This window comes from Apus apus, chromosome 9 (assembly GCF_020740795.1).
Source record: "Apus apus isolate bApuApu2 chromosome 9, bApuApu2.pri.cur, whole genome shotgun sequence".
NCBI lineage: Eukaryota > Metazoa > Chordata > Aves > Apodiformes > Apodidae > Apus > Apus apus.
In genome coordinates, this window is record NC_067290.1 from 9,512,740 (window position 1) to 9,536,533 (window position 23,794).

The window sequence follows — 23,794 nt, forward strand, 5'->3', positions numbered from 1 at the left end:
GCCACTCGGGGTGTTCACCAGGCTCCAGACTTCTGAGGAGCCCATCGCTCCAGCAGCAGATCAGCTTTGAAGGATGGAAAAAAGACAATATAAGCTGCCTGGATTTAAGGATACTCATCTTTCAGCAGGTTCTAGCCACAACCCAAATCTGTGGCTCAGTCTCATTGCAAATAAAGCCTGCCTGCTCTGCAGTGCTGCTGGTCCTCTGGCTATGGCTGGGTTGGAAGGAGGTGACCTGCATTCTACTTAGTCCTGCCACTGCCTCGCTGCGTGATGCTGGTAAGTTTGACATTAAATGCCTTGCATACTGCATGTGCCTTAGCTGTGATGATTGCAGGCACAAGCCATTATCATTATCTCTGATTCCTGAACACTAGTTGCTACAAAAACTCTCTGAAGCACAGAGGGAGGCCTCTTCATTACTGCATTTTAACTCTTGTCTAAAAGCCAGATTTTCTCCTGCGGTTCCAGTCAGGGCCAGTTTCACTGAAGAGCCTGTTCTCTCATTAATCAAGTTTTAGCAAATTTTGTCTACACTTTGTCCTTTTCTATTCTAGTAATTTTTTTGTAAGAACACAAGTGACTTCACCAGCTTTCCTAAGAAATGCTTTATCCAAACTGGCCTCCCTCTTCATTATCAGGGTCAAAATGCAGCCACTAGTGCCAGCCAGTCAGCTGCACCACTTTATTTTTTTATTCAGCAGCTTCATAGTAGAGGAAATGTATTTCATCCCTCCATACAGTAATGTGAGAGGAAACCACTTCCCACATATGCAAATCCCTGACTCATTCCTTTCAAATGTGGCTGAAACAACTGCTAAATCCTAACATAAAAGCTATGATACCCCTTCAATAGGCTTTTCCAGGCTTTCCAAGATGAGGAGGAGGATCACAGGGAGATGTCTGGTATCTAGAACACAAATTGGAAATTTGAACCTCTGTGGTTTGTTTCCAGCGTAATTGCTTTGTTTACTAGTCTCAGGTATTTGATCCTTGTGCCTTGGGTTTGCCCACGTTAAATGGTTATTATAATACATCTCATGTTGTGGATCTGCCTTGCTGTGGTTTTACAGGGAGTGGCTCACAGATGTCTGTAATGTTATGTTGAGAGGTCAAAAGGTGTTATACAATGGTAGAATAATGACATTATAGCACTGCTGTCATCCTCTTGATTTTTGGTAACATGGTTGTCCATAGCATTCAGAAACTGAGCCTTCCTGAGAGGGTCTGAATGTTCACAGCTAATGAGGGTATTTTGCTTATTCCTTCATAGAAAAGTTACAAGAGGTATCTAATTGTCCAATACATTAAGTAGAAGAAGAAATGTAAGGCCTATTGCATGTGCCTTCATAGCTAGTCACACTTCTACTCAGGCAGAACTAATTTCAGCAAATTGAGAGGTCACTAATTGAGGCTAAATTTGAACAGTAGTAATTAGAAGAATGAGTGAACTGTATTTTTCTCAAAGTAGATTTGATTTAATAAATTATGCTGCTTAGATGGCTACAGTTGCTACGAAGAAAAAAAGAGAAGGTGCTTTACAGAATTGCAGTAGATTTGCTGGGTAACTGAGACCTGGATTGTGATGATCTACCACAGCTTTGATAAGAAAGCTTCAGCTCTCTGGGAATTCCCATAAGGAATCTATGATATGTTTAACTAGCCATTTAAAGGCAATTTTGCATCCAAGGAGTCACCTGCAGAATGCACATAAGAGGGTTTTAGGATATTGCTGAAGTGTAAACAATATGGCATCTACTTGCTCACTTACTGAATGGATACAAGGGATTGTCTTGCCTTCCCCATGAGCGTGCACAAGTAAATAATCCTAGTTGAGCTGACAAGTAATTTATAATACTGACAGGTAATTTATAATTCATAAGGCCTGAGATTCCAAAAATCTTTTAGGTTAGGACAAGTTTTGCAGGGTTGAGGTTTGTGACTGAGTAGGCAGTGAGATACACTGGCATCTCCCTGGAGTTAAAAAGCCCCGGCTAAATAAATAAATAAATAAATGCAGTTGTTTTGCAGGACAGCACTGATCAGAAAGCTGCCTAATTGCTTTGTTTCCTTTTAATGTGCTAGACTGGAAGTCTGTGTACAACAGCTAGTTGGCAACCTTGAAAAAAATCAGTTTAGAGAGTTACACAATAAAAACAAAAAACAGAACAGATCCTTCTATCACACACACTAGTGTAAGTGGATGTGGATGTAAGGGTAAGTGCATCTTGTCTATAGAATTATAGGAAGCCATGTGCTCATTCACTGGAGACGTCTTTCCAGGTTGCAGTGAAGGCTCAAATTCCAGCTTATATCAAGGCTAAAGGGTTCTGAATAAGCTTATTGCAGCATCCTTCAGTAATGATGCTTTTTAAGGTTGTGTTTCCCACTTAACTACTAAACAGTCTACAAAAACACAGAGTGCACAGGGAAAGGGAAGAGGATAAAAAAGTAAGCAGAAAAGTGGCCTTTAAAGGCAGCTAATAGATTCCAGCTCCTCTCTTCTGTTAGCTGGGACAAACCTACACTTAGGTGGATGTTGACAGCAAAGCTACAGCCATATTGCAGTTCTGTGGTGTCACTTTAAGCTGAATAGATGTACCCAAGCCAGATCTAATGATTTGCAGTGAAGATTCAATGGTCCAGGTGTCAGCTGTCCTAGAAATTCAGTGTGATCTCTAGCTGGCTTGGACAGCCCGTGCTGAAGCCGAAGCTGTTATGTGCTCACTGCTCTCATTAATTATCAATCTCAGCTGAAGCTAACTAAGGTATTCCCTCACCTTGCAGACAGAACTCCTAAATGAGTATGAAAGAGACTAGACCTGTAGTTCATCTGCAGAACTTTAAAAAGTATTTTGCAGCCACATCATTTCATAGTCCATGTTGCCATGAAGCTATAAAATTGAGAGGCACAGAGACAGGAACAAGTGCCCACTGATGGGTGTGTGGTAGAGCAGCTGCTTGTACCAGCACTGTACTTGAAAAGTCACATATCGAGCTGTGCCTTAATGCACCAGTTTTCACCTGAGCTCTGAAACTAACCCATTGTAAAACCCACTCTTTGGAGTGTTTTTTTTAAGGAGACAAACAGTCAAAGATTACGGGAAGACTGATAACTGCTGCAAAGCCTTGTCATGACTCATGCATTAATAGCTCAGTGCTTGATGGCTTTTCATGCTCTTATACAAAATGCCAAGTAGCATCTGAACAAAACCATGGCATAGGAAGTTCACCTGCTTTCCGGTATTCATAGCTGATAAAACCTTACTAAAGGTTTTCCATAAGTACTTTTCAAAATTGATTAAAAATCCACCCCTGCTCAGCATTGCAGCATGGAGCAGTCACCTGATGCACAAAATAATAGTTACCTTGCCATGAATTTTGCTGTACTTGTGCTGCTGTCCTAAGCAGCTCTATCTTTAATCTGTTTTTCTTTGTTTCTTATTTCAAGCAAGTCACTATAACAGAAATGTTCAGTAAAGACTGCTAAGCCACTTGGCAGGTCTATAAAACTCAGGAGTTTTAACTATTCTCTTGCTCTTTCCAGTTGGCCAGGGTCCTGCTTGCTTGCTTTTAAGGAGGATTTTAATGTGCTTCTAATACAATAATATTGCACAGATCAGCTTGTAGTTACTGCTCTTTTTTTTTTTTCCTTGCTGAGGCAGGTAAATCTTGATAAAGACTTATATGGGTTACTGTTTTAAGGAAAGTAAATCTTTATAAGCACAAATTCAAACTGAAGGTGTAGCTCACTTTTTTGGAACCATCTGTGCACTGTGTATTTAATCACATTTCTGTTCTTATCGGATTTACTAGATACTTTTAATAAAGTGCATTAGGAGATCCACAGGGTTGTGATCCACTCAGAGGATGTGACCCAGCGGGATTTTTGGCTAATGACTGTAATTGGAGCAGGTTCAAACCAAACCTGTCATCCTGTTAAGATCTACAAAAGCCTTCTCTAAGATGAAGAGATAAACAGTACTCAAAAGACAGTTAAAAAGAAGTGATATATTGTGATTAATCTATATCTAGTTTGGATTAAACATCATTTTTAAAGGGAAGAAATGTATCAAGAAAACATGCCCACCCTGAATACAAACCTGCTGAAAGTCACTGTTGTACCACTGAAAAATATGGGTGGGATCAGTTCTAGAGATGGAACCAGCTACTGGGAATAAATCATAGCACAAACCCCACTGTTGGACCATCCACAAAGATCATCTCTATTTAAATTACAGTAAGTTTTTTGAGGAACATTTGTCAAAAATGATCTACACCCAATTTCATGTCAGTGCAACAGCTGAGACAAAACTGGACCCAAAGTCCAGCGGAAATAGAGCTGCCTGGGGACAGCTCATGGTCAGGCTGCAGAAGTGCTGGTCACTGGGTTAATGACAGTGAAGCCCTTTTGTAGTATGGGAAAAGAAAACCCATTAGAAAAACCTACAGAGACATCTAGCTCTGTTACCCAACATCTGAAGTTGTCTGCCATACTGTGGGATATTATGGAGATAAGCAAGCATGAGAAAAATGTTACAATAACCTTTAAAAATAGGAGACTGGAAATACAATGCTGGTTTTACTTGCAAACTGTTTCTCATGCAAGTGTCCCAGGGAGATGGTTTATAATAAAGTTTGAATGAAATACAATAAAAATCAAATCAAAGCTCATTCGCTGTATACTAAACAGAACAGCTCAGGTTTCAGCTTTGGTTTTAAAGCCAGGACTAGAATTTACTTGATGAATTGCTGCTGCTGCTTAGAATTCCAAAACAGAAAAAGACAATAGCTCCAAAGTTAATTTACAGACAGTTTGGATTTAAAAGCTGATGTTTTCAAGAGATCAAATTGAAGGACTTGAAGAATTAAACAGCAAGCTGCAAATATCCATGAAGAAAACATAATTCAGTTCTATTCCAGGATCCAAAGCATAATTTTACATGTGCAACATTTTCTTTTTGAGCATGCACATGATAATTACTGCATGCAAGAAAATTAATGTATGAAATGTTTCACTTGCATGAAAAAGTTATGTAATTACAAGCAAAGCTTGGCCCTACTTTGTGTGCACCACAAGTTACACATTTCTGTACAAACTAAAAGAGTGTAACTCTGTCACTGAGTGCATGAGGTCATTCAAATCCAATAGCCAAATATTGACCTGAAAAACAACAGCCTCTGCAGATGCACGAGTCCAGTGTCCATGTTGCTATATTTTTTTTGACTGCCACCAGAACATTCCAGCTGGGCTGAAGGGATCCAGCCTCATTTAGGATCTGATGACTTGAAAACCAGACAGCCTCCTCTTACTGGTGCTTTTCCCTCCCTAAGTATAGGTCCAATGTGCTTTTAGCATGAAAGGTATTTTTACTAATGCCTCATAAATTTTTTTATTAAATTAATGCCCTGTGCTAAAAGCTGTCTCTGCAAAGGTGTAAAGGCTTTCTCAGAAGGTTAGTAGCGATAATTTTTATGCCTAGCCAACTTCCACAAGGTGACTGTTGCAATCAAACTGGCAGTGATTTTTATGTAAATGAGTCCATTATCAGAACTGTAGGTATCTGGTTATTAGACCATGCACACTTTAGGGGAAACTGGCATCAATATGTCCAAGAAAAGCACTTTCTTCCTTAATGCTCTGAACACTGCTGTTTGATTTTTTTTTTCCCCCTCTAAACAATGGTTCTAGGTCAATAGTTTTTGATTATTGGTCCTGGTTTGAGAAGATCATGTAAGCAAAAGTTAGTTCTTAATCCCTAGAAATATGAACATGTTTGGATTAGTTCTATTATAATTTTTTACAGAATCCAGTTAGATAAGCTACAGTAAAACAAGTAGGGTATGAAAAATAACCATTCTGTGGGGATTTTTTTGACAGAAAACAGAATGTTGGATATTTCAATAACCTTAAAAATGGCAGGAAGAGAACACATGGCATTTAGACTTTAAAACCAGACTTTAATGTTGTATTAGCTGTGGGCCTTTCAGTCTTGCTGAAATTGTCACCTGTTGATTCACCATGACCTGGTATAATTTGTAGGCTGTCAGAGGAGAAGCAGCCATTATCAATCTAGGCTGGAGTTCTGTGGCCAGCAGTAACCAATGCTGCATCTCTCAGGGAAGGAGGTAAAACCTTTTTATTCTTCTTGCATATTTTTCAGCTGCCAAAATTGCAGGTACTGACACTGGTATCTGCCTGACTTGTTTTTGCTGATCTGCATAATTTTACCATGATTTGTCCCCCTCGTGGCACATTTTAGTAAACAGAAGGTGGCTGAATCAATAGCACTGCCATAATTGCAAAGCTGCATGTTACCTTTTGTTTCTACTTGAAATGTTGAGGCTTCACTTGAAGATAAAGGACAAATGCTGGTCCTGTTGAAGTTTTGCTGTTGCTCTTTGGCAAGATCAGGGTTTAGCCACTGGCTCTTACACAAGTGCACATTACACAGAAGGTCTGTTTTATCAGATCCAGGATCCTAGTTATTGAGAAAGCACTGCTTTAATGCTGCCAGCTAAGAGCATGGCTGATTAAAGTTACAGTGTTATAGAGTATTTTAGATATCTTATTAAGTACTGCCATCAATGCATGGAATAAAGTGATGTTCTAGGAGCACCTGGGTGAACAAATTGGAGAAATAGGGGTGTGAGTCATAACAAGAGTTCAGGATTCAAAACATTTCATGCAAAGCAGGACATTCAGTTAACCTCTCATGTTCTGATAGCGATGTTGGAAACTGTTAACAGAATTTGGGGAAGCTGTGCTTACTTCTTTTGATGTATCCAGGGCAATTCTATTTAATCAGTGGTTTGGGTATCTCATTTTAGATATCTAAATTGGAAATTTTTCGCAAGTACCCACAGTTATGAAACACCCTATGATCTTCAGGGCAGGATAAAATTTTTCATTTCTTACCCATCTGGACTTAGGAGAGATTAATTTTGTGCCTTATAGAAACAGCAGGTTTCATATTTTAGAATGCACTTCAACTGGAAATCAGCAAGGCTAGAAGGAATTTACAGTTTTTTTAAGGCCCTTTCTATTAAGGAATCATAGGGTTTGATTGGCTAGAAAAAAAATCACTCTTTTTTGTTTCACTGAGACAAAAAGACCTTTTAATGTGGTCTCCTCCCATTGCCCTGTAATAAAGTTCATATTTATGTAAGAAAATGTTATTTTTCAACCAGAAATGTGGTTCTCAACATCAGAAGATCCTCTTTGCCTTTTGGCATGCTGCTTCAGGTTTTGCAGGCAAGCTGGGAGACTGCTGAGTGCAGACTACAGGGGAAACTCCAGCTCTGTTTGAATCAAAGGAGTTTGGCTGTTGTCCTGAAGGAGCCTGCACTTAAGCCTCTTTTAGGTTAGCAGCATAATAAACAATTTGTTTTAGAAATGTTGTCTACTTAGGATTCCCTGAAGGTCATTCTCGTGTCCATGCTCTCCTGCCATTCAGACCATGAGCTTCCACTTGTGACCTGAGCAGCTTCATGCATGTTACTGCCTCTAGAGCCCATCTGTGTGGGTAGATAAATCAGTCAGGACATCTGACAAGCAAATGTCAGCCTGAGAGACAGCGTGGAGGTGGCAAGGAAAGGGGAGGTATAAAGCATGTTATATCTGTGGTTGCTCCCTGGAACAGTCAGAGCACTGGGATACAGCTGCTACATCTGAGAGTGATTGCATGGTCTCTTCGGGGAGCCTCATGAAGTGAAGGGACGTCTAAATGTAGCTGGACTATCCAGAGAAAGAGATCCTAGTGAACTCCTGCAGACCTGACCACTGCCTAGGCACTGGGATCTCCCTGCAGGACTGTGGACTGTATCTGTATTACACTTCACACGAGGACTTCTGGTTCTGAATGGGCCCCTTGGTCACAGATGCACTATAACAATTAAATAACGACAGCAATAAAACTTGCCTACACAGCTGTGTGCATTTCATGCACGTTGAGATGGCATCATAAGTAAAGCAGTTCTTCCACCTTGTGGTTAGACAGGCTACTACTGGCAGTTTGTACATCCCAAATCCCTGACTGGATACACTGCTGTACAGAGACCTGGTGCCCAAAGGGCTGTTGCTGTCACAGGTTGCTGTCTCTGTGGCAGACTAGTGCCACAGACACTAACCAGCCCTGTTTTGTAAGGTGACTGTACCTGTGCATGTGTTTACTTACACATGTGGGTACAAAGAAAGAGATCTGTTGTGTCCTTTGCCATCCCAGCCCCCACAGATGCTATGAGACCTGGTGTAACAACTGCTGGAGTGTCTCCTTCAGCCTCCTCACTAAAAAAAAAAAAAAAAAAAAGCCTTTTTTCAATGCAACATGTCAGCTTTGGCACACTGATAAAATGTACTGGTGTGGAAATGTATGATGGTGTCACAGGTGTGGAAAATGTGATCTCTTCAAATAGGGATTGTAGCCAGTTTCTGTGAGCAATGTTGCCAGAACTAAAAGGAAAAATTAATCTGTGTTTCTCCCCAGTTTCTACTCTCTGCCTCCATTTTCTGCTTTTTACCTCCAGCCTTTGAAGCAATCACATAGTCTTTGTTGTTTGCCCCAGGGTACAATTCAGCATGACTGGATCCAGCATCCATAGTCAGTTGCCACAGAGTGAAGCTTGATTTCAAAAGCAATAACTGAATGTCAACTTTGTACTAATGCAATAGAGGTATATTGAGATGTAGAATTTTGCAATAAATGCTGAAGATTTTGCACTCTGTGAAACAGTGGAAGACACTGGCTAACAAACTTCAGAGCCAGTAAGTGAATATTAATGTTCTTAATGGTCCAAAATTACACTATTTCGGAAGCAGGATTAGCTTGGTTACATAAGAGGGGCTGATTTGGTTCAAAGAAGAGCAAAACATAAAAAGAACAAGCTGTTTAAAATCTACATCTGCTTCTCAGATGTTGCTGTTCTGTAAAGAGCAGTTTATTAATTACATGCTGCCCTCCTCCTCCTCAACATCTTTCCAGTTGTACCAGCTGGCACCAGCCTACACTGAGTCCTTTTGCAGCAGTAGGTGCTTCCCAAACAGTGTAAAAATCAACCCCAGTGTATCAAATTCCCTTTTTTGTCTCCCAGTTGGCTGCCAAAATATTTCCCCTGGACAAACTGTCAAAATCAGGAAGTCACATCAGGCCAAAATTTGCCCCAGTGTCTCACATGGTTTTGCTGTAATAATTCCCAAATAACTGTATCTTTTTGCTCTTTCCTTTGCTCTTCTGTTCTGCACAGTGACAGCTGATTATACAAAAGAGCTGAACTTCGTACCTCTTTTTTTTTCACTTCAGTTGGCAAACCAGGTTTGTTTCACTGTAAGGTCCTAAGAAAGCTTTCTTTCATCAACCTTTCTACCTAGAAAAGAACTTCAGTGGCAAAGTTCAGCTGTGGGACTGTAGCCTCTTCACCCCAGTTATCAAGGTGTTCAGGCCCAGAAGGACAAAATAGAGACATAAGTGAAAAACACTGAGTTTTCAGCTTCCATGTCTCAATAGACAAATCTACATAATTCTAAGGTAGGAAACCAAATTATCTTACTGTCTAAAATTATTTTAAAAAACAAGTGCAACACCAGAAGTCTGACAGGTGGGCCATGCAAAGAGTAACAGTCTGTTAAATATTTTTACCTACTCTTATGGCACAGATAAAGCACAACAAACCTGTTTGCCTCTATCCCACAAAGCCACTTTTTTAGGGATAGACTTCTCACCAGAAGGGAAATAGATCTGAGACCCTAAAAGATTGATATTATCTCTTTGTCAAATGAGTAATTACAATACAAACAGTAGATTGACTGGCTTCCCCTCAGACTTACAAAAATGCCCAAGCTTGGTTCAAAGGTAACACCTTTGAGAAGAAACCTTTAGTCTTCACAGGTGGAATTCATCTGTTCTAGCATCAGATGTCTAAAATACAGGTATCTAGTCTGAAGTGGTCACCTCTACAATCAATAGCAGTAGCTACCTCTGAAGGGTGATTCATCTACTCTGAAAAGAGATGTCTAAGACAAGTACAGTGAGTATTTCTCCAGAGGTGTCCACTTGTATCTCCATTGACCACAGAGATTCTAGACAACTACCCAGACACCTGACTTCTAAAGGGCTGAAAGCAGAGTCGTTTAGATGCAGATAAAGCCATGTTACATGAGCAGTGATCTGGCACAGTGATGTTATCAGCACCTCTCACAATAGTTTGCCTCATTTTAATAAATTCAGCAAATATAGGCATGTCATTGCATGCTTCTATCATCAGTCTGGGTCAGTGGTGCTGCTTCCTTGGCCAGACTTCCACAAAACCACTGATGGTTCTTCCTTCTATTCCACCTATCACCTCTGGCAAACCAGACATGGTGCTCATATTAGGAAGTCAAAACAATCTTATCAAGTCAACTCTGCCAGACAGTCTGTCAGTTGGAAAGCAATTTATTTATCTGTACTTACAAATTAGTGGGTTAAAACCAGTTTTGATAAAAAGGAAATAAACAACCATCCAGTTTAACGATTTTTTAATTTCTTCTCGGACCCATTGGTAGATGTCTTCAATAACTCCTAGAGGAGATGGGTGGTTTCAGAAGCCTGGAGAAGGGCAAGTATACTGTGTGACAGAGAGAGAGAGAGAGAGTGAGGAAAGAAAGGAAGAAAGAGAAGAGAAGAGAAGAGAAGAGAAGAGAAGAGAAGAGAAGAGAAGAGAAGAGAAGAGAAGAGAAGAGAAGAGAAGAGAAGAGAAGAGAAGAGAAGAGAAGAGAAGAGAAGAGAAGAGAAGAGAAGAGAAGAGAAGAGAAGAAAGGAAGGAAGGAAGAAATTAGAACTAGTCTTTAAAAGTTAACCTCAGAAAAGTAAGGATCAAACCAAGCACACCCAAGTACTTAGGAAATAACAGGGAGATTTGTGGAAGCCAGGACGGGTTTCGCAGGGCCTACAGGCTGACTCGGCACTAACCCCCCGATTTGCTTGTCGCTTTCCTCCAGTTTCTCTTTAGTTTAAGTCCCCCCGCCCGGCAGCAGCGCCGCGGGAGCGCGTCCCGGGGCGGCCGCGGGAAGCGCGTAAAATGCTGCCGTACGAAGACGCAGAAGCAGGAAATAGTGAGTGTCACACACGTGCGTACCGCTTGGCACCTCTTAAAGCAGCACGGCAACGCCTGGTGGCTAAAACACCAGCTCCTCACGAGCACCGGCGGCCTCACCCCCCGCCCCGCCCCGCCCCGGCGCCAGCTCCGCGCCCCGCCAGGATGGCGGCCAGAGCGGCCCAGACTACAGCTCCCAACAGCCCGCGCGCCGCCTCGACACCTGATTGGTTGTCCAGACCAGCGGGGAGCCAATAAGCATCAGGGACTCTCCGCCCCCTCGAAGGGGGGTGCAGCTCGCTCTGGCCGCGGTGCACGATGGGAGTTGTAGGCGCTCTGCCTGCAGGGCGGGGTTTGCCCCTGCGCGGGGCCGGCGGCGCGTGGCAGGAAGCGGAAGCGGCCGCGCTCGAGCCCTGACGTGTCTCTCCGGGGCAGCCGCTCGCTCGTCGCTCCTGCCCGGCGGCCGCCATGGCCAGTGAGTACCGGGCCCTGCCGCCCGGCCCGGCCCTGCCGCGCCGCGGGAGGGGAAGGGAGGGGAGGGGAGGGGGGTTTCCGTGAGGTGCGGGGCGGCCGAAGGGCTCGAGCACCCGCTGCGCTTCCACGAGTGGCCCGGGACGGGCCCTCCCCGCGGGGCCTGTGCCCCCCGCCCCCCCCGGCTGCTGGCGGCTTCTCTCAGGGGTCCCTGCCCTCGCCCGCCGGCCCCCAGCCTGGGCCCACGGTCCTCGGACCTCGCTCCCTCCCTGGGCGGGTTTCCCTTCCTTTGGAGGCTCCCGCTGGATTATTATTTTTTTTTTTCCCTCCCTCTCGTGTTTAAGCGTCCCATTCCTGGTTATGGCAGGTGTCCCTAGGGAAGGGAGCTGGCTCTCTGGTGCCTGGTGACCGGGCTCTGCCGTTCCCTGCTGGAGTGTGCCCGCTGCGGTACCGGGCTCGGGAGAGATGGGCTGCCACATCGTGACGCTTCATGCCAAAACCTCAATTACATTGTCAGCGTAAACCAGAAATAGTAACCTGCAGCCCCTAAGCAATCCGAGTGAATTGAAGTCTTCAGTGTGTGCTGCCTCGAGGAAGAGCTGCTCGAACAGCACCTCAGTCGATCTGCATGTTATTGCAGATGTGGGGGGGGAATCACCGTTTGGGTTTCAGTTTAAAATCATGACCCAGTGTAACTTTTCAGTCAATGAATGGTTGGAAATCAAGTAAATAATTTTTATGGGCTGCTCCTGAAGTGTTACAGAACTGACACTAAAGTTGCTGCTTTCCACAGAGAAGTAAAAAGCCACCAGTAGTTTCAGTTCTTCTGCATCAGGTTATGCTTTTTAATTCAAACCAGCCCAAAATATGTGTGCAGTCTTAGATTAGTCTTGAGAAGTTTAGCATTAACTCTGTTCAAAATCAGATTTTTCTGCTTGAAGGAGGAATTGTGACTTTGCAGATACCCTCTTCTTTTGTTTGCCTTTTCTAAGACTGAGCCAACTTTGACTTTTCTGTTCAAAGGATGTGGCCTTTGGATTAGAAGGCAATCATTGCATGAGGTGTTCTGTAAAGCAGCTTATGAGCAGTGTGTGGGAATTATTAAACTGCATGGCTCAAAAGTATTGTATTTCTCAAATATCAGGCATAGGGAGGAGCTATTTATGAATTAAAAGTTCAGATGTATTGGTGAACTCATGCAAAAGAGTGGCAGGGGTTTTGTGCTGTCAGCCTGCTGGGTAAAAGGAGAAGACTCTTGGCATGTTTTGTTGGTTTGTTTTCTTTTCCTGTTTCCAGTGTGTGTTGTACTTACAGAGGTTCAGCTGGTTAGATGTATTTATAACAGATAAGAATTTAGTTTTTTAAAAACCCAACAAATCATTGTCCTTAACTGGGACTTTTAACATATGGACTACGTGTCCAAATTCCATTTACTTGAGCTTTTGCCAGTGTTCTGTGAATCTGTGTGTTCACTTTGTCATAAATTTCCCTAATTTCCCTACAGTAAAATTTCTTGAAGTAATCAAGCCCTTCTGTGTTATCTTGCCTGAAATCCAAAAGCCAGAACGGAAGGTAAGTTAATATGTTTCTCCTCGTAGACCTGTATTTGTGTAGTATAAAATGTTGACAGCTTAGTTGGCATTTCTGGGATTTTGTGTTCTTTTTCTCCATGAGTGAATGGCAGTTCCAGGCATGTTGGTTTTCAGTGAAGTACTTGTCTAGTGCATCCTGTACTCTGGGTATGGTTGTACAAGGATGAATTTGCTGGTAAATGTAATTGTGCAGATGGTTATGCCAGAGCAGTGAGTGGAGAGATGGTGAAGGAAGTACTTACTGGAGTGTAAACTACAGTAGTTTAAAACAGCAGCTTGAAAACTCTTTGCTTCTTAACGTCTCAGCTAAGATTATTTGTGAAGATAAGCTTCTCTGTATTATTATTATGTTTTTCCACACCAGAAGCTCTTTCTTGTGAAAATGTAAGGCTTGTTTCTGTGGGAGTGCTAGAATTACCTTCATTGGTGCAAGCTTGTTTATTTGGATAAAATTTCAGTAAAGCTTTGTCGTTTTCTTTGGTCTTGTAAAATATAAAATGGTTGAAGGATGAGTTATTGTCTTTAAGATATCCTGTACTTTCACCTTGTCCCTTCACAAGATCAGGTGTGCTTTAACTACTATGACAGTTTGCCTAGTTGACATGATCTTATTATCTTGACAGATTTATCACCTTTGGTTATTCTTACGGTTTGTTGGGGTTTTTTTCTTTCACTTTAGATTCAGTTTAAGGAAAAGGTGCTATGGACAGCTATCACACTCTTCATCTTCTTAGTATGCTGCCAGGTATGTTTCTTTCCCTTGTTTTTAAGAAAGAGCTGAATTGTTTAAAGCATGTTATGAAGTCTCTAATGCTCTTTTCCTCTCTTGGCTGGAAATGCAGATTCCCTTGTTTGGTATCATGTCATCAGACTCAGCAGATCCTTTCTACTGGATGAGAGTGATTTTGGCTTCAAATAGAGGTATGGTCTGTATCTCAGGAGGGATATTATTTTTTTTGTCTTGGATCAAAATGTTTTTGGACTTGTTCTTACCTTGCACTGTTTCAATGAAGATAAAAAATGAAATAAGGAGGGGAAAGTAATTTTATATTTTATGTAAAATAATAAACCAGTGTGGCATTGGGAAAGGCACAACTTTGTGGACAAAATGAGTGTCATGATTGGCTGTGTGCAATCTATACATGTACAAAAATTAAGGAGCATTTTGGATGGAAAAGGGTTAGGGGAGAGACAGCTCCTAATTACCTGCATCACTGCTGTTGCAATCTTCTCTATATATTTCAAGCCTTTTGATTTCATGTTTCAAAGCATATTACTCCTGTGTTGTGGGTTTCTGGGTGAAATCTTTAAATCTGTCTCACAGAAGATTAAAATTCATTATGGTTTGTGTAAAATTCAGTTTCTTGTAGAGGCTTTTTAATGGCACGTGTGAGTTGAGAATGGTGATAGTTTCCTGGATTCTCTGTCATTATAGATCATTTGGGATACTTATCAGTTTATACCATCATAAGATGGGCATATGCATGCAACTGGGTGTACTCCTGAAAAAATATTTGGGTTTTTCCTGTTTAAAATTCTAAATAATAAAGTGATTGATTGTCAAAGGCAGAAAGCAGATTCCAACCTTGTTTTCTACAGAGTAAATCTGTTCCTGACAGCAAAAGTCTTTTTCTGCAAACGTAGTTTTTAAAGTGCTGAGAAGTACTGCATTTCATACCAGACTGACTTTTAAGAAGCTTCTTTTACCATTGAAGCATTTTACTTTTTGGAATTTTGTGCCTGTTGTTATGTAAGGGGTGTAAAAAAACAAACTTTGAACATCAAAGGTGCCTGTGTATGGTGCATCCCATTATTTTCTTTCATTGTACTTTCTGTGTCTGGCAGGTACATTGATGGAGCTGGGGATTTCACCTATTGTCACTTCTGGGCTCATAATGCAGCTCTTGGCAGGTGCCAAGATAATTGAAGTTGGTGACACTCCAAAGGACAGAGCTCTCTTCAATGGAGCACAGAAATGTAAGTAACAGCTGATATTAAAATTGATGTTTTGGTGTGTCTAACCCTGACAGTAGGAGTGCTGTGTGTTTGTGCTGTGCTACAGATTTCTGTATTTCATTAGTCTTTTGCTGACTGCTCTCTGGCTTGTTAGCTGTGGAGCTTCAGATAAGTTTGGAAGGGAGAAATATCTGCAGTTGGCATTGCTGCTGTAGTCTCATAAGATGAAACAAGCAGTTTGTAGACTGTGGGGACCCAGTCTTTCAGCTGTCTTGGTCAGAGTTAACCTAAAAAGTTGTTATTCAGATACTTGTTTTAATTGTTTCTGCCTTGCAGTTTCAAGCCTGGGTCTTCCTCAGCAATAAGAGATCTCTGTGCTCACTTGATAAATGGCTCTTAGAAAAAACAGTACTTTTTAGCTATTTTGTGTTGTACCATACACTTACTGATCTGGTTTCACTGGCTAAAAAAGAATCCTAAATTGCTTAGGTAATATCTTAACACCCTCGGAGTTTTCAATGTCTAAATCAATCTTCAGTAACCAAACCCACTTCTTCTAAGTGTATTTGTTTCTAAAGTGTCCATGTGTGTTTATAGTTTCAGTGTCAGAAAACAGTTTCAGAAAACAAACTTAACTCGCCCTTGAATTTAAACATCCCATGCCTTATGTATTCTTTCCTAGCTTTCTTTACAAAGAAGTTACTTGAATGTCTCACTGACATAACTCTCCAGAACAAAAACATACTACTTTTTTGTATTCTACAGTGTTTGGAATGATCATCACCATTGGACAGTCGATTGTCTATGTAATGACTGGAATGTATGGAGACCCATCTGAGATGGGTGCTGGTATCTGCTTGCTTATTACAATTCAGGTAATTTCTGGTCCTCTCAACTTATTCTTCCTCCAAAAGAATTAAAAAATCAGCCTAATGGACTGACTGCCCCACATGCAGGGAATAAAGATCGAAATGTGCCTGCTTCCTCATATAATATAATACAGTCCTTCCTTATCTTTAGTTCAAGTTAATTTTTAACAAAAATTAAAAAGGCAGGGGACTAACACTCTGGGGTTTTTTTACTATAGCTTTTTGTTGCTGGATTGATAGTTCTGCTGTTGGATGAGCTCCTCCAGAAAGGATATGGTCTTGGTTCTGGAATCTCTCTCTTCATTGCTACCAATATCTGTGAGACTATTGTGTGGAAGGCGTTCAGCCCCACCACAGTGAACACAGGACGAGGTAACGTGGCAGAGTCAATTTCCTTTCCTTTGAATTCTTTATCAAATGACACAGAAAATACCAAATAACTTCTGCCCCATATTCTTTTAAAATGGTACATTCTCATCTAGAATAGTGCAATGATAATTTAAAATACAAAAATGGCAACTGTAGAAAAGTCTTAATGTTGTACAAAATGGCAAAATCTTTTTTTCGGCGTGTTAAATGGCAAATGCTGTTACTAGTATCTTAGCTGTGGAGCTGCCATGGAGTGAATCTTGTTAATACAGCAGGTGCTCCTATGCAAGTATGAAATGTTTCTTTTTGATTTTGTAGCATCTTGCAAAATATTTCAACCTGAGTGTCTTACAGTGCCTCCATTAAAGCTCAGTAATGATAGGCTGCTGTTGGAGTACACCTGCTGCCCAACTTACTGACAAATACAGTCTGTTTATTTCTGCTCCTTGCATGTCTTACCCTTTTCCCCAAAGATGTTATTCTCCAAACCTGACAGGAGGTGATCCTGTTTGGTGCTGTACAGCAAGAAACATAAGTGAGGTTATCGCATCTGCTGTCAGACAAATACTAACTAGTGTCTCACTGTGAAAGATACTAGAAAGCCTGCTGCCCCCTCATTTCATTGTATTAAACTGGGAAAGAGCTTAGTGAATGTCAGTGTTTCTAGAGCCCAATAGAGTTACCCCATTTGATTGTTGGTTTATGATGTAGTTTCCAGGCCACTGCAGGGGGATTTAATACTGGAAATAACACAGGTGATGGGAAGGGTGACAGTAGTAGAAGTCAGAGAGCAGGCTCAAGATGCAAAAGACTTGGAGAAATCCCACTGTGAATCCTTTCTTCAGAAATATGCCTAATGAGATTAAGCACATGAGGAGATAATCACAGCACACCTAATTTGGTGTTTCTTTTCCTTTCCAAGGTATGGAATTTGAGGGAGCCATCATTGCTCTGTTCCATCTTCTGGCTACTCGTACAGACAAAGTCAGAGCTCTTCGTGAGGCTTTTTACCGCCAGAATCTCCCCAACCTTATGAACCTGATTGCCACCATCTTCGTCTTTGCTATTGTAATTTATTTCCAGGTCAGTTGGAATAAGGAGGACAGTGAAGTGGTTTGTATGGAAGTAGATTTGTAATCTGCTTCCTTCTACAGGAAGCTGTATTTTCACTTTCTCTTGCCTTCGGAAGTCTCATGTTTGTACCTGTAACACTTGGATGTTCATTTAACACTGACGTTTCTCTTAATCAGTTTCCACACTTACAGTAGCCCCACAAAAGGCTTGAGACCTCCTTTGGTTTCTGAAAAAAAAACACAAATAGATGTGATATTGTGTAGATGTAATATTGCCTAAGCCAAACGCTACTGTTTTTTGCTGAAAAATACTTCTTAAGCATATATGTCTCTTACTGTTTGATCCAGCAAACTGCTGAGGAATACAGAAGGTGCTAATGCTTCTTTTCATAGATGCTATCTTCAGTCTTGAAACTTCTCACGTCTTCTGATGTCTTTCATATCTTCTGGTACCTGTGAGTTCAGACAACCCTGCAGGCTTCCAGGCCCTTTACAGAAGTGTTCGCATGGATAGACCTCTGGGTAGAGGGTGTACTTGCACAAAATGATTGCAGGTTTTTTGTGTTGCTGTCAAGGCCCTGCACTTGCTTTTTATGACCTATGATGTGTGTTGATGTCCAGATATAATGGGGAACTTCCTTTTGAAAACTTTCCAGGGCTTCAGAGTGGATCTTCCTATCAAATCTGCTCGCTACCGTGGCCAGTACAACACCTACCCTATCAAGTTGTTCTATACTTCCAACATTCCCATCATTCTTCAGTCAGCCCTGGTGTCAAACTTGTATGTCATCTCCCAGATGCTTTCTGCTCGCTTCAGTGGCAACTTACTGGTTAGCCTGCTGGGCACTTGGTCTGTGAGTATTCCTTCTCATCCTGCATACAGCTTTATAAGAGTACACTGAAACTCCTAAATTAGTAGTTTGTTTAAATTAATGGTAGAGTATGAGACTTGCTGTGATGAGCATAGATGTTAAGTCTCCATTTACTTTTACCTTGGGCTATTCTTTGCTGTCCTAGGTATTTTTGCTATTTCTTTTTGTATTCTATTTCCACTTCAGAAACTGCCTGGGACAGTAAGTTTGCATCTTTGAGTGATGCTGTAGTGGTAATTATACACAGTGACATGAAGGTGATAGAAACTCAAGCTTAGCTTAATGACTAAGAAATAGTAAGAAAGTTGGTGACTGCTTGCTTCCTTCTTCTAGGACACATCATCTGGAGGCCCTGCTCGTGCTTACCCAGTTGGTGGACTCTGTTATTATCTGTCACCTCCAGAGTCCTTTTCTTCAGTGTTAGAAGACCCTGTACATGCAGTTGTTTATATTGTATTTATGTTGGGCTCCTGTGCTTTCTTCTCTAAGACATGGATTGAAGTCTCTGGCTCCTCTGCCAAAGATGTAAGTTTAAAATTATATACTATGTAAGCTTACATGTTGAAAACAGATGGGCTGTTGTAAGAATAAGACTGACCTTCTTCTGAAATATCCACTTTGCTGATAATCTTGTTGATAGTATTTATCATTTATTTAAACAGTGTCTACGTCTTTTTTTTGTGGGTAGGAAGGATGAGGGCAGAATGGAGGTAATTTTTCCCTGTTTTCTTTACTATTTTTTTGAAAGCAACAACAAAACTCAAGTAATTGCTTTCACTGGCATTAGGAAACTTTCAGCATTGCTGTGTGACTTCTGATGAGTGGGAGGGCAGGCAAGGTAACAGCAAAGGTAGAAACTCTTCCAGCTCTGAGTGACAGAGGCACCATGTGCAAGGCAGTCGCCTCTTAAAAAACTTGCAGGTAAAGCTTCAATGCCAGTGCCTGGCATAGAGAGTTCTTAACTTGTTTTTTGAGAAAGATGAACTAGAGGTTGTTCTTTTTAACTTGAGAGTGCTGATAACAGAGAACATGGTGCAGTGTATTCATGTACCTGAGTTTAGCTTCTCAAAACTTCCATTTGCTACAGAATTGATGTTCAGCAACTGCATCATTCTGAAAATGGAATTGGAAAACAAGATGGAAAATAGTTGTCATCCTGGTATGTTTCTATTGTGTGGTTTTGGGTAGGAAATGAAGTTTGGCAGCCATGGGCAATGGTTTAATCCATTCTCTAGCAAATATGTAATAGTTGCACAGTTACTGTAACAGCATGAGCACTCTCATTTTGGGCTTGCATCTGACTGCTGGTTGTCAGGCACGCAGGGACACACAGCCATGTATAGCCAGGTTTTTATTTCAGCATAAACCAACATACAGCTTTTGACATTTTCACATACTTTCCTAGCACTGAATAAAATTATTTTAAGTTCCTGTAAACGAGGTCAGTAATAAAAAACAATTAATCATTACTTAAATGTTTGCTATGTAGTGGAAAACTGGTAGCTTAACCATTTGAAAATATGTTTTCTCAGTACTTTAGGTTCATTGACAAGCACCTTCAGAAGTTCCCTGGCTAGAGTTGGTTTCTTTCAGTTGTTAGTAGAATGTTTGTAGGGCTCTGTTGTAACCCTGTACAATTGCAGAATTCCAGTGTAAGAATAATGTTCCAAGAAGGGATTTTTTATAAGCCATATATTTTCTAATATGGCCCCACAAATAAATAGTTAGCTCAGCTGAATGTGGGAGTTTGAAATGGAGTGGGCACTTCATAAGGTGGTTTTGCTAACATCTACAAAACCCTAACCAGGAGTAGGGGAGGTGGCAAAGCAGGAATTTAATTGTGTGTGTGTGAGAGCCTATCAGTTTCCAGATTTTCGTCTTAATAAGACTGGAATTATCCAAAAAGCTTCACGTAATTGGTGGTGTGGAAAAGTGCCTGTGACTGCAGTCCATCTGAAGTTAAAATACTGGATATTTCAAACTCAGATGAATAATATAAAAACCTAAACCCAAAAAACCCAAAATAATGCAAAAAAACCCAAACCTACCACTATTTACTGAAATGTCTTGCTTCTGTTTTCCCATAGTTCCATGACCTTGGCAAATGACACTAAACTTACTTGCTCCATTCCTTCATTCAATACAGGTTGCCAAACAGTTGAAAGAACAACAAATGGTAATGCGAGGCCACAGAGAAACTTCAATGGTACATGAACTTAACAGGTGAGCTGCACATTTCACAGGCTGGTTATGCACAAGTGTTGAGGGGAAACATGACAAATGTTGCTTTGACTTCCATTTTCTAGAGGCTGTAACACAGATGCTCGTGCACTTTCAATATTACGTGCATGAGGCATAGAATCTTCTCACTAATGGGAGACTTGGATAGTACGTTATATTCTTGCCTTACCATCAAAGAATGTGCCTTGAATTCTGAAGCTTGTATTTTCATGTTATATTTTAATTTTTGTACTTTTTTTGTAGGATATCTAATAATGAGCATTTGAGTGCACATCACTGCTTCAAACTGATGCACAAGTATTTTTTACTGTAATTTTTAATGTGTTATGTCTCAACTACTGTTTTCATGCAGACCTTGCTTCTTAAACAAGTACTTGTTTAAATCTACTAGGTGCAGAGGTAGGCAGGGGTTGGTCTCTCTAGGTTTTCTAATCACAGGGTAGGACCTGTGCTCCCTTACTGTTACAGAAATGTGATTGTAATTTTAGATTTCAGTCATCTGCAAGTAACCAGAAGAGCTAGTAGCTGTAAACTTAATGTTTGTGCTTAGTTGCATGGTAGACTGTGATACCTTCTCTTCTCAGCTTAGCATTCTTTTCACTTCAGTCAGGCTGAGGGTTTTTTCTTACCTGGTATGCTGGCACTCCCTATTGCACCTTCCTTAACTTGGATTATAGACCCATGAGAGAAGCAAGTATTCTGCCATGGACATTTTTCCATGCATGTAGTTTCATTCTTATTTTTTGAACCGCCTGGTTAGAGTCTCTGTAGGGTTTTTTCTGCACTCAGTGGGATTGGTTTTGTTGATATCCTGGGGAAACTAATGGCACCTTCTCTGTTCTGGTGTTGTGTTGTACAGGTACATCCCTACAGCTGCTGCATTTGGTGGTCTCTGCATTGGTGCCCTCTCCGTGTTGGCAGACTTCCTTGGGGCAATTGGGTCTGGAACTGGAATTTTGCTTGCTGTCACTATCATTTATCAGTACTTTGAAATTTTTGTAAAGGAACAGAGTGAAGTTGGCAGTATGGGAGCTCTTCTTTTCTAAACCTAGCTTCTCATGGACCCAGGAAAGAGGGGAGGAGCATTCTCAAAATATAGCCAGTCAGGTGAAAAGAAGTAACATCAACTTGACCATGTCATTCTATGGGAACACATATTTTAATAATGTTTCCAAAGTGCATTCCCTTATGTTCAGACTTTTCTAGCATACTGTTTGTGTTTTATAAATTGATGATGAAAAATGTAGAAAAAAATTTTTTTAAGAAAATTGTTTTTTAATTATGTGTTTTAGGAGAATCAGCTTTCTGAATTGGATTTATTTCAGTGACTCTTGAAATTTTTTTTTTGAGCCCCTTTCAAATTTATTATACCTGAAGCCTTTACAGGTTTTAATAAATAATTGTGGGGAGGGTTGAATGCTTGGAAGTGATTTTTTTTTTTTTTTTTTTCCATTTAACTTGTTTTTGCAGCTCCTTTGCAGTAGTGGTGAGAAAAATCTCTCCCTCTGATGCTCAAGTTCCGTAATTGTTCTATTTTGTGGGTTTTTTTCAGTATGGCAGATTTGGAAGGCAGTTGTTTCTTTTTAGTAAACGAGATCTCTAATTCCAAAATGTTTTGTCTTGTAATTACTATGCTAGACTTTGTCAGATGTTGAATATTGGCTTGAGACTGTTGTCAAGTTTCTGTATAAGACACGAATGTGTTCTTTCCCACCACCACTCCTCCACAAGCAGAAAACTCAGGTCAATCTAGATTCTGCCAGGGTCTGTGCCTAAGAATTCCAACTTTGAAACTTGGTCATACTGGCAGCTTTGTAAAGCCTTCTGATTAGTTTTAATTGCCTTTAGTAGTAGAACTTGCTTGCTGAAAGAGTGGATGTTATGGCTGCTTAGGTGCAAATCTGCTTGTGCTCTTTGCTGAAGCTGAGTTTCTTTCACTGATAATAAATTCCAGTCGTGTTGCAATCAGGATGTTATCTGACTACTCATATCTAGAGAATTTTGAGACTCATTACAACAAAGGAGTGTGAAAAGAATGTGTTACTTCTCTGTTTCTATAGATCTAGACACGAGACCCTTGTCAGATAACTCTGAGTTACTTTAGTAGAAGGCTTTTCCACCCTCTAATCTCATTGACTTGAATGGTGTGTAGAAAAGTACTTTTTCAGGAGGTATTTGTTACTCCTTATTTTTGAGGATCACACCTACAAACTGGAGAAGTTACAGGAGAAGGCTTTAATGGACCAGAGTAATACTTCATTTTCCATTTTAATTTAGATCATCAGTACTAATCAGGTGCCTAGGACCAAATGCAAATATCTGTGTACAAGTCTTGTAAATACACTTTTCCTCCATCAGTATTGCACAACGTGGAAATCAGAATGAGGAGTTAAAATGTTGAGGAGTTAAAATTTTTCTCTGTGTTGCATCAACTTGCCTTCTGTGCATGTTGGGCTGGCAGTGTGTGAGTGACTGTTTCTGCTTGGAATGATGGGACTGTTACATACCCAAGGAACACAGATGACACCCAGAAACCCTTCTTAGTGCATTGAGCTCAAATAGGAAATGTGTGAGAAACCTGCAAATTTGGAATGTGGTACACCTATCAATAAAAATGAAACTCCTGGGGTGAGGATCAGAGTTGGAAAAAGAATAAAAGTATCAGGATAAAGTATCCATGAAATACTACCAACCATTCACTATTCATACTATATTCAAAATGTTTTGTTTTTTATAAAGTATAGATGCCAGAGCACAATTTTGATGTGAAACAAAGGACGGTTAAAAGGAAAGGGAAGGAGCATGATGTGATTCTTCTGCTTTGGGGATATTTGTGTTTTTTCCCAGGAAGCCCAATACAAATTCTGGTTTGAAATTAAAAGGACTCCACTTCTGGGCAAGCAGTTCTGGCTGGGCTGGAGCTGGGCTTGTATTTTTGGTCATATCATCTGTTTGAACTAGTTGCAGTTCAGACCATTAGCTCTTCAGTGTCTAAGCAGCACTTGTTCTATGCATCTGTATTTTTGTTGTCCAGTGCTGGAATCTTTGTTATCAAGCAGCTATGTCCTCAAAGCAGGACCTGCTGATTGTACAGTGGATGTTGACAAAAAGAAATAATGCCTAAACAATCTGCTTTATAATGAAATAAAGTACATCTTTGGAGCTAATGCTTGGCTTTTGGTGCTTTGAGTACTGTTAAAATTCTGACACTTGTAGTAGAACATTACTGAGTCCAACCATCCTCCCTACTCTACAGAGCTCTCCCCTAAACCACGTCCACC

General features: G+C 40.8%; 1 protein-coding gene across 2 annotated transcripts; it reads left to right on the plus strand.

Annotated features, from left to right (window-relative positions):
- SEC61A1 (SEC61 translocon subunit alpha 1) lies at nt 1–23,680 on the plus strand. 2 transcript variants are annotated; one of them, XM_051627675.1, is made up of 12 exons: nt 1–279; nt 13,046–13,113; nt 13,813–13,878; nt 13,976–14,054; nt 14,979–15,110; nt 15,855–15,964; nt 16,177–16,330; nt 17,250–17,410; nt 18,057–18,254; nt 18,606–18,797; nt 20,419–20,495; nt 21,373–23,680. In XM_051627675.1, the coding sequence occupies exons 4-12, from the start codon at nt 13,994–13,996 to the stop codon at nt 21,557–21,559; spliced, it is 1,272 nt and encodes a 423-aa protein (XP_051483635.1). In that variant the 5' UTR covers nt 1–279; nt 13,046–13,113; nt 13,813–13,878; nt 13,976–13,993; the 3' UTR covers nt 21,560–23,680. The 2 variants fall into 2 exon arrangements, with proteins under 2 accessions (XP_051483635.1, XP_051483634.1); XM_051627674.1 differs by lacking the exon at nt 1–279 and adding an exon at nt 11,439–11,545.
- Nucleotides 23,681–23,794: the final 114 nt, after the last annotated feature.

Bases quoted from the DNA above. Each gene is read 5' to 3' on its own strand.
- SEC61A1 (XM_051627674.1), top strand. The intron at 13,879-13,975 runs GTATGTTTCTTT...CTGGAAATGCAG, and splicing joins TCTTCTTAGTATGCTGCCAG to ATTCCCTTGTTTGGTATCAT. The intron at 17,411-18,056 runs GTCAGTTGGAAT...AAAACTTTCCAG, and splicing joins CTATTGTAATTTATTTCCAG to GGCTTCAGAGTGGATCTTCC.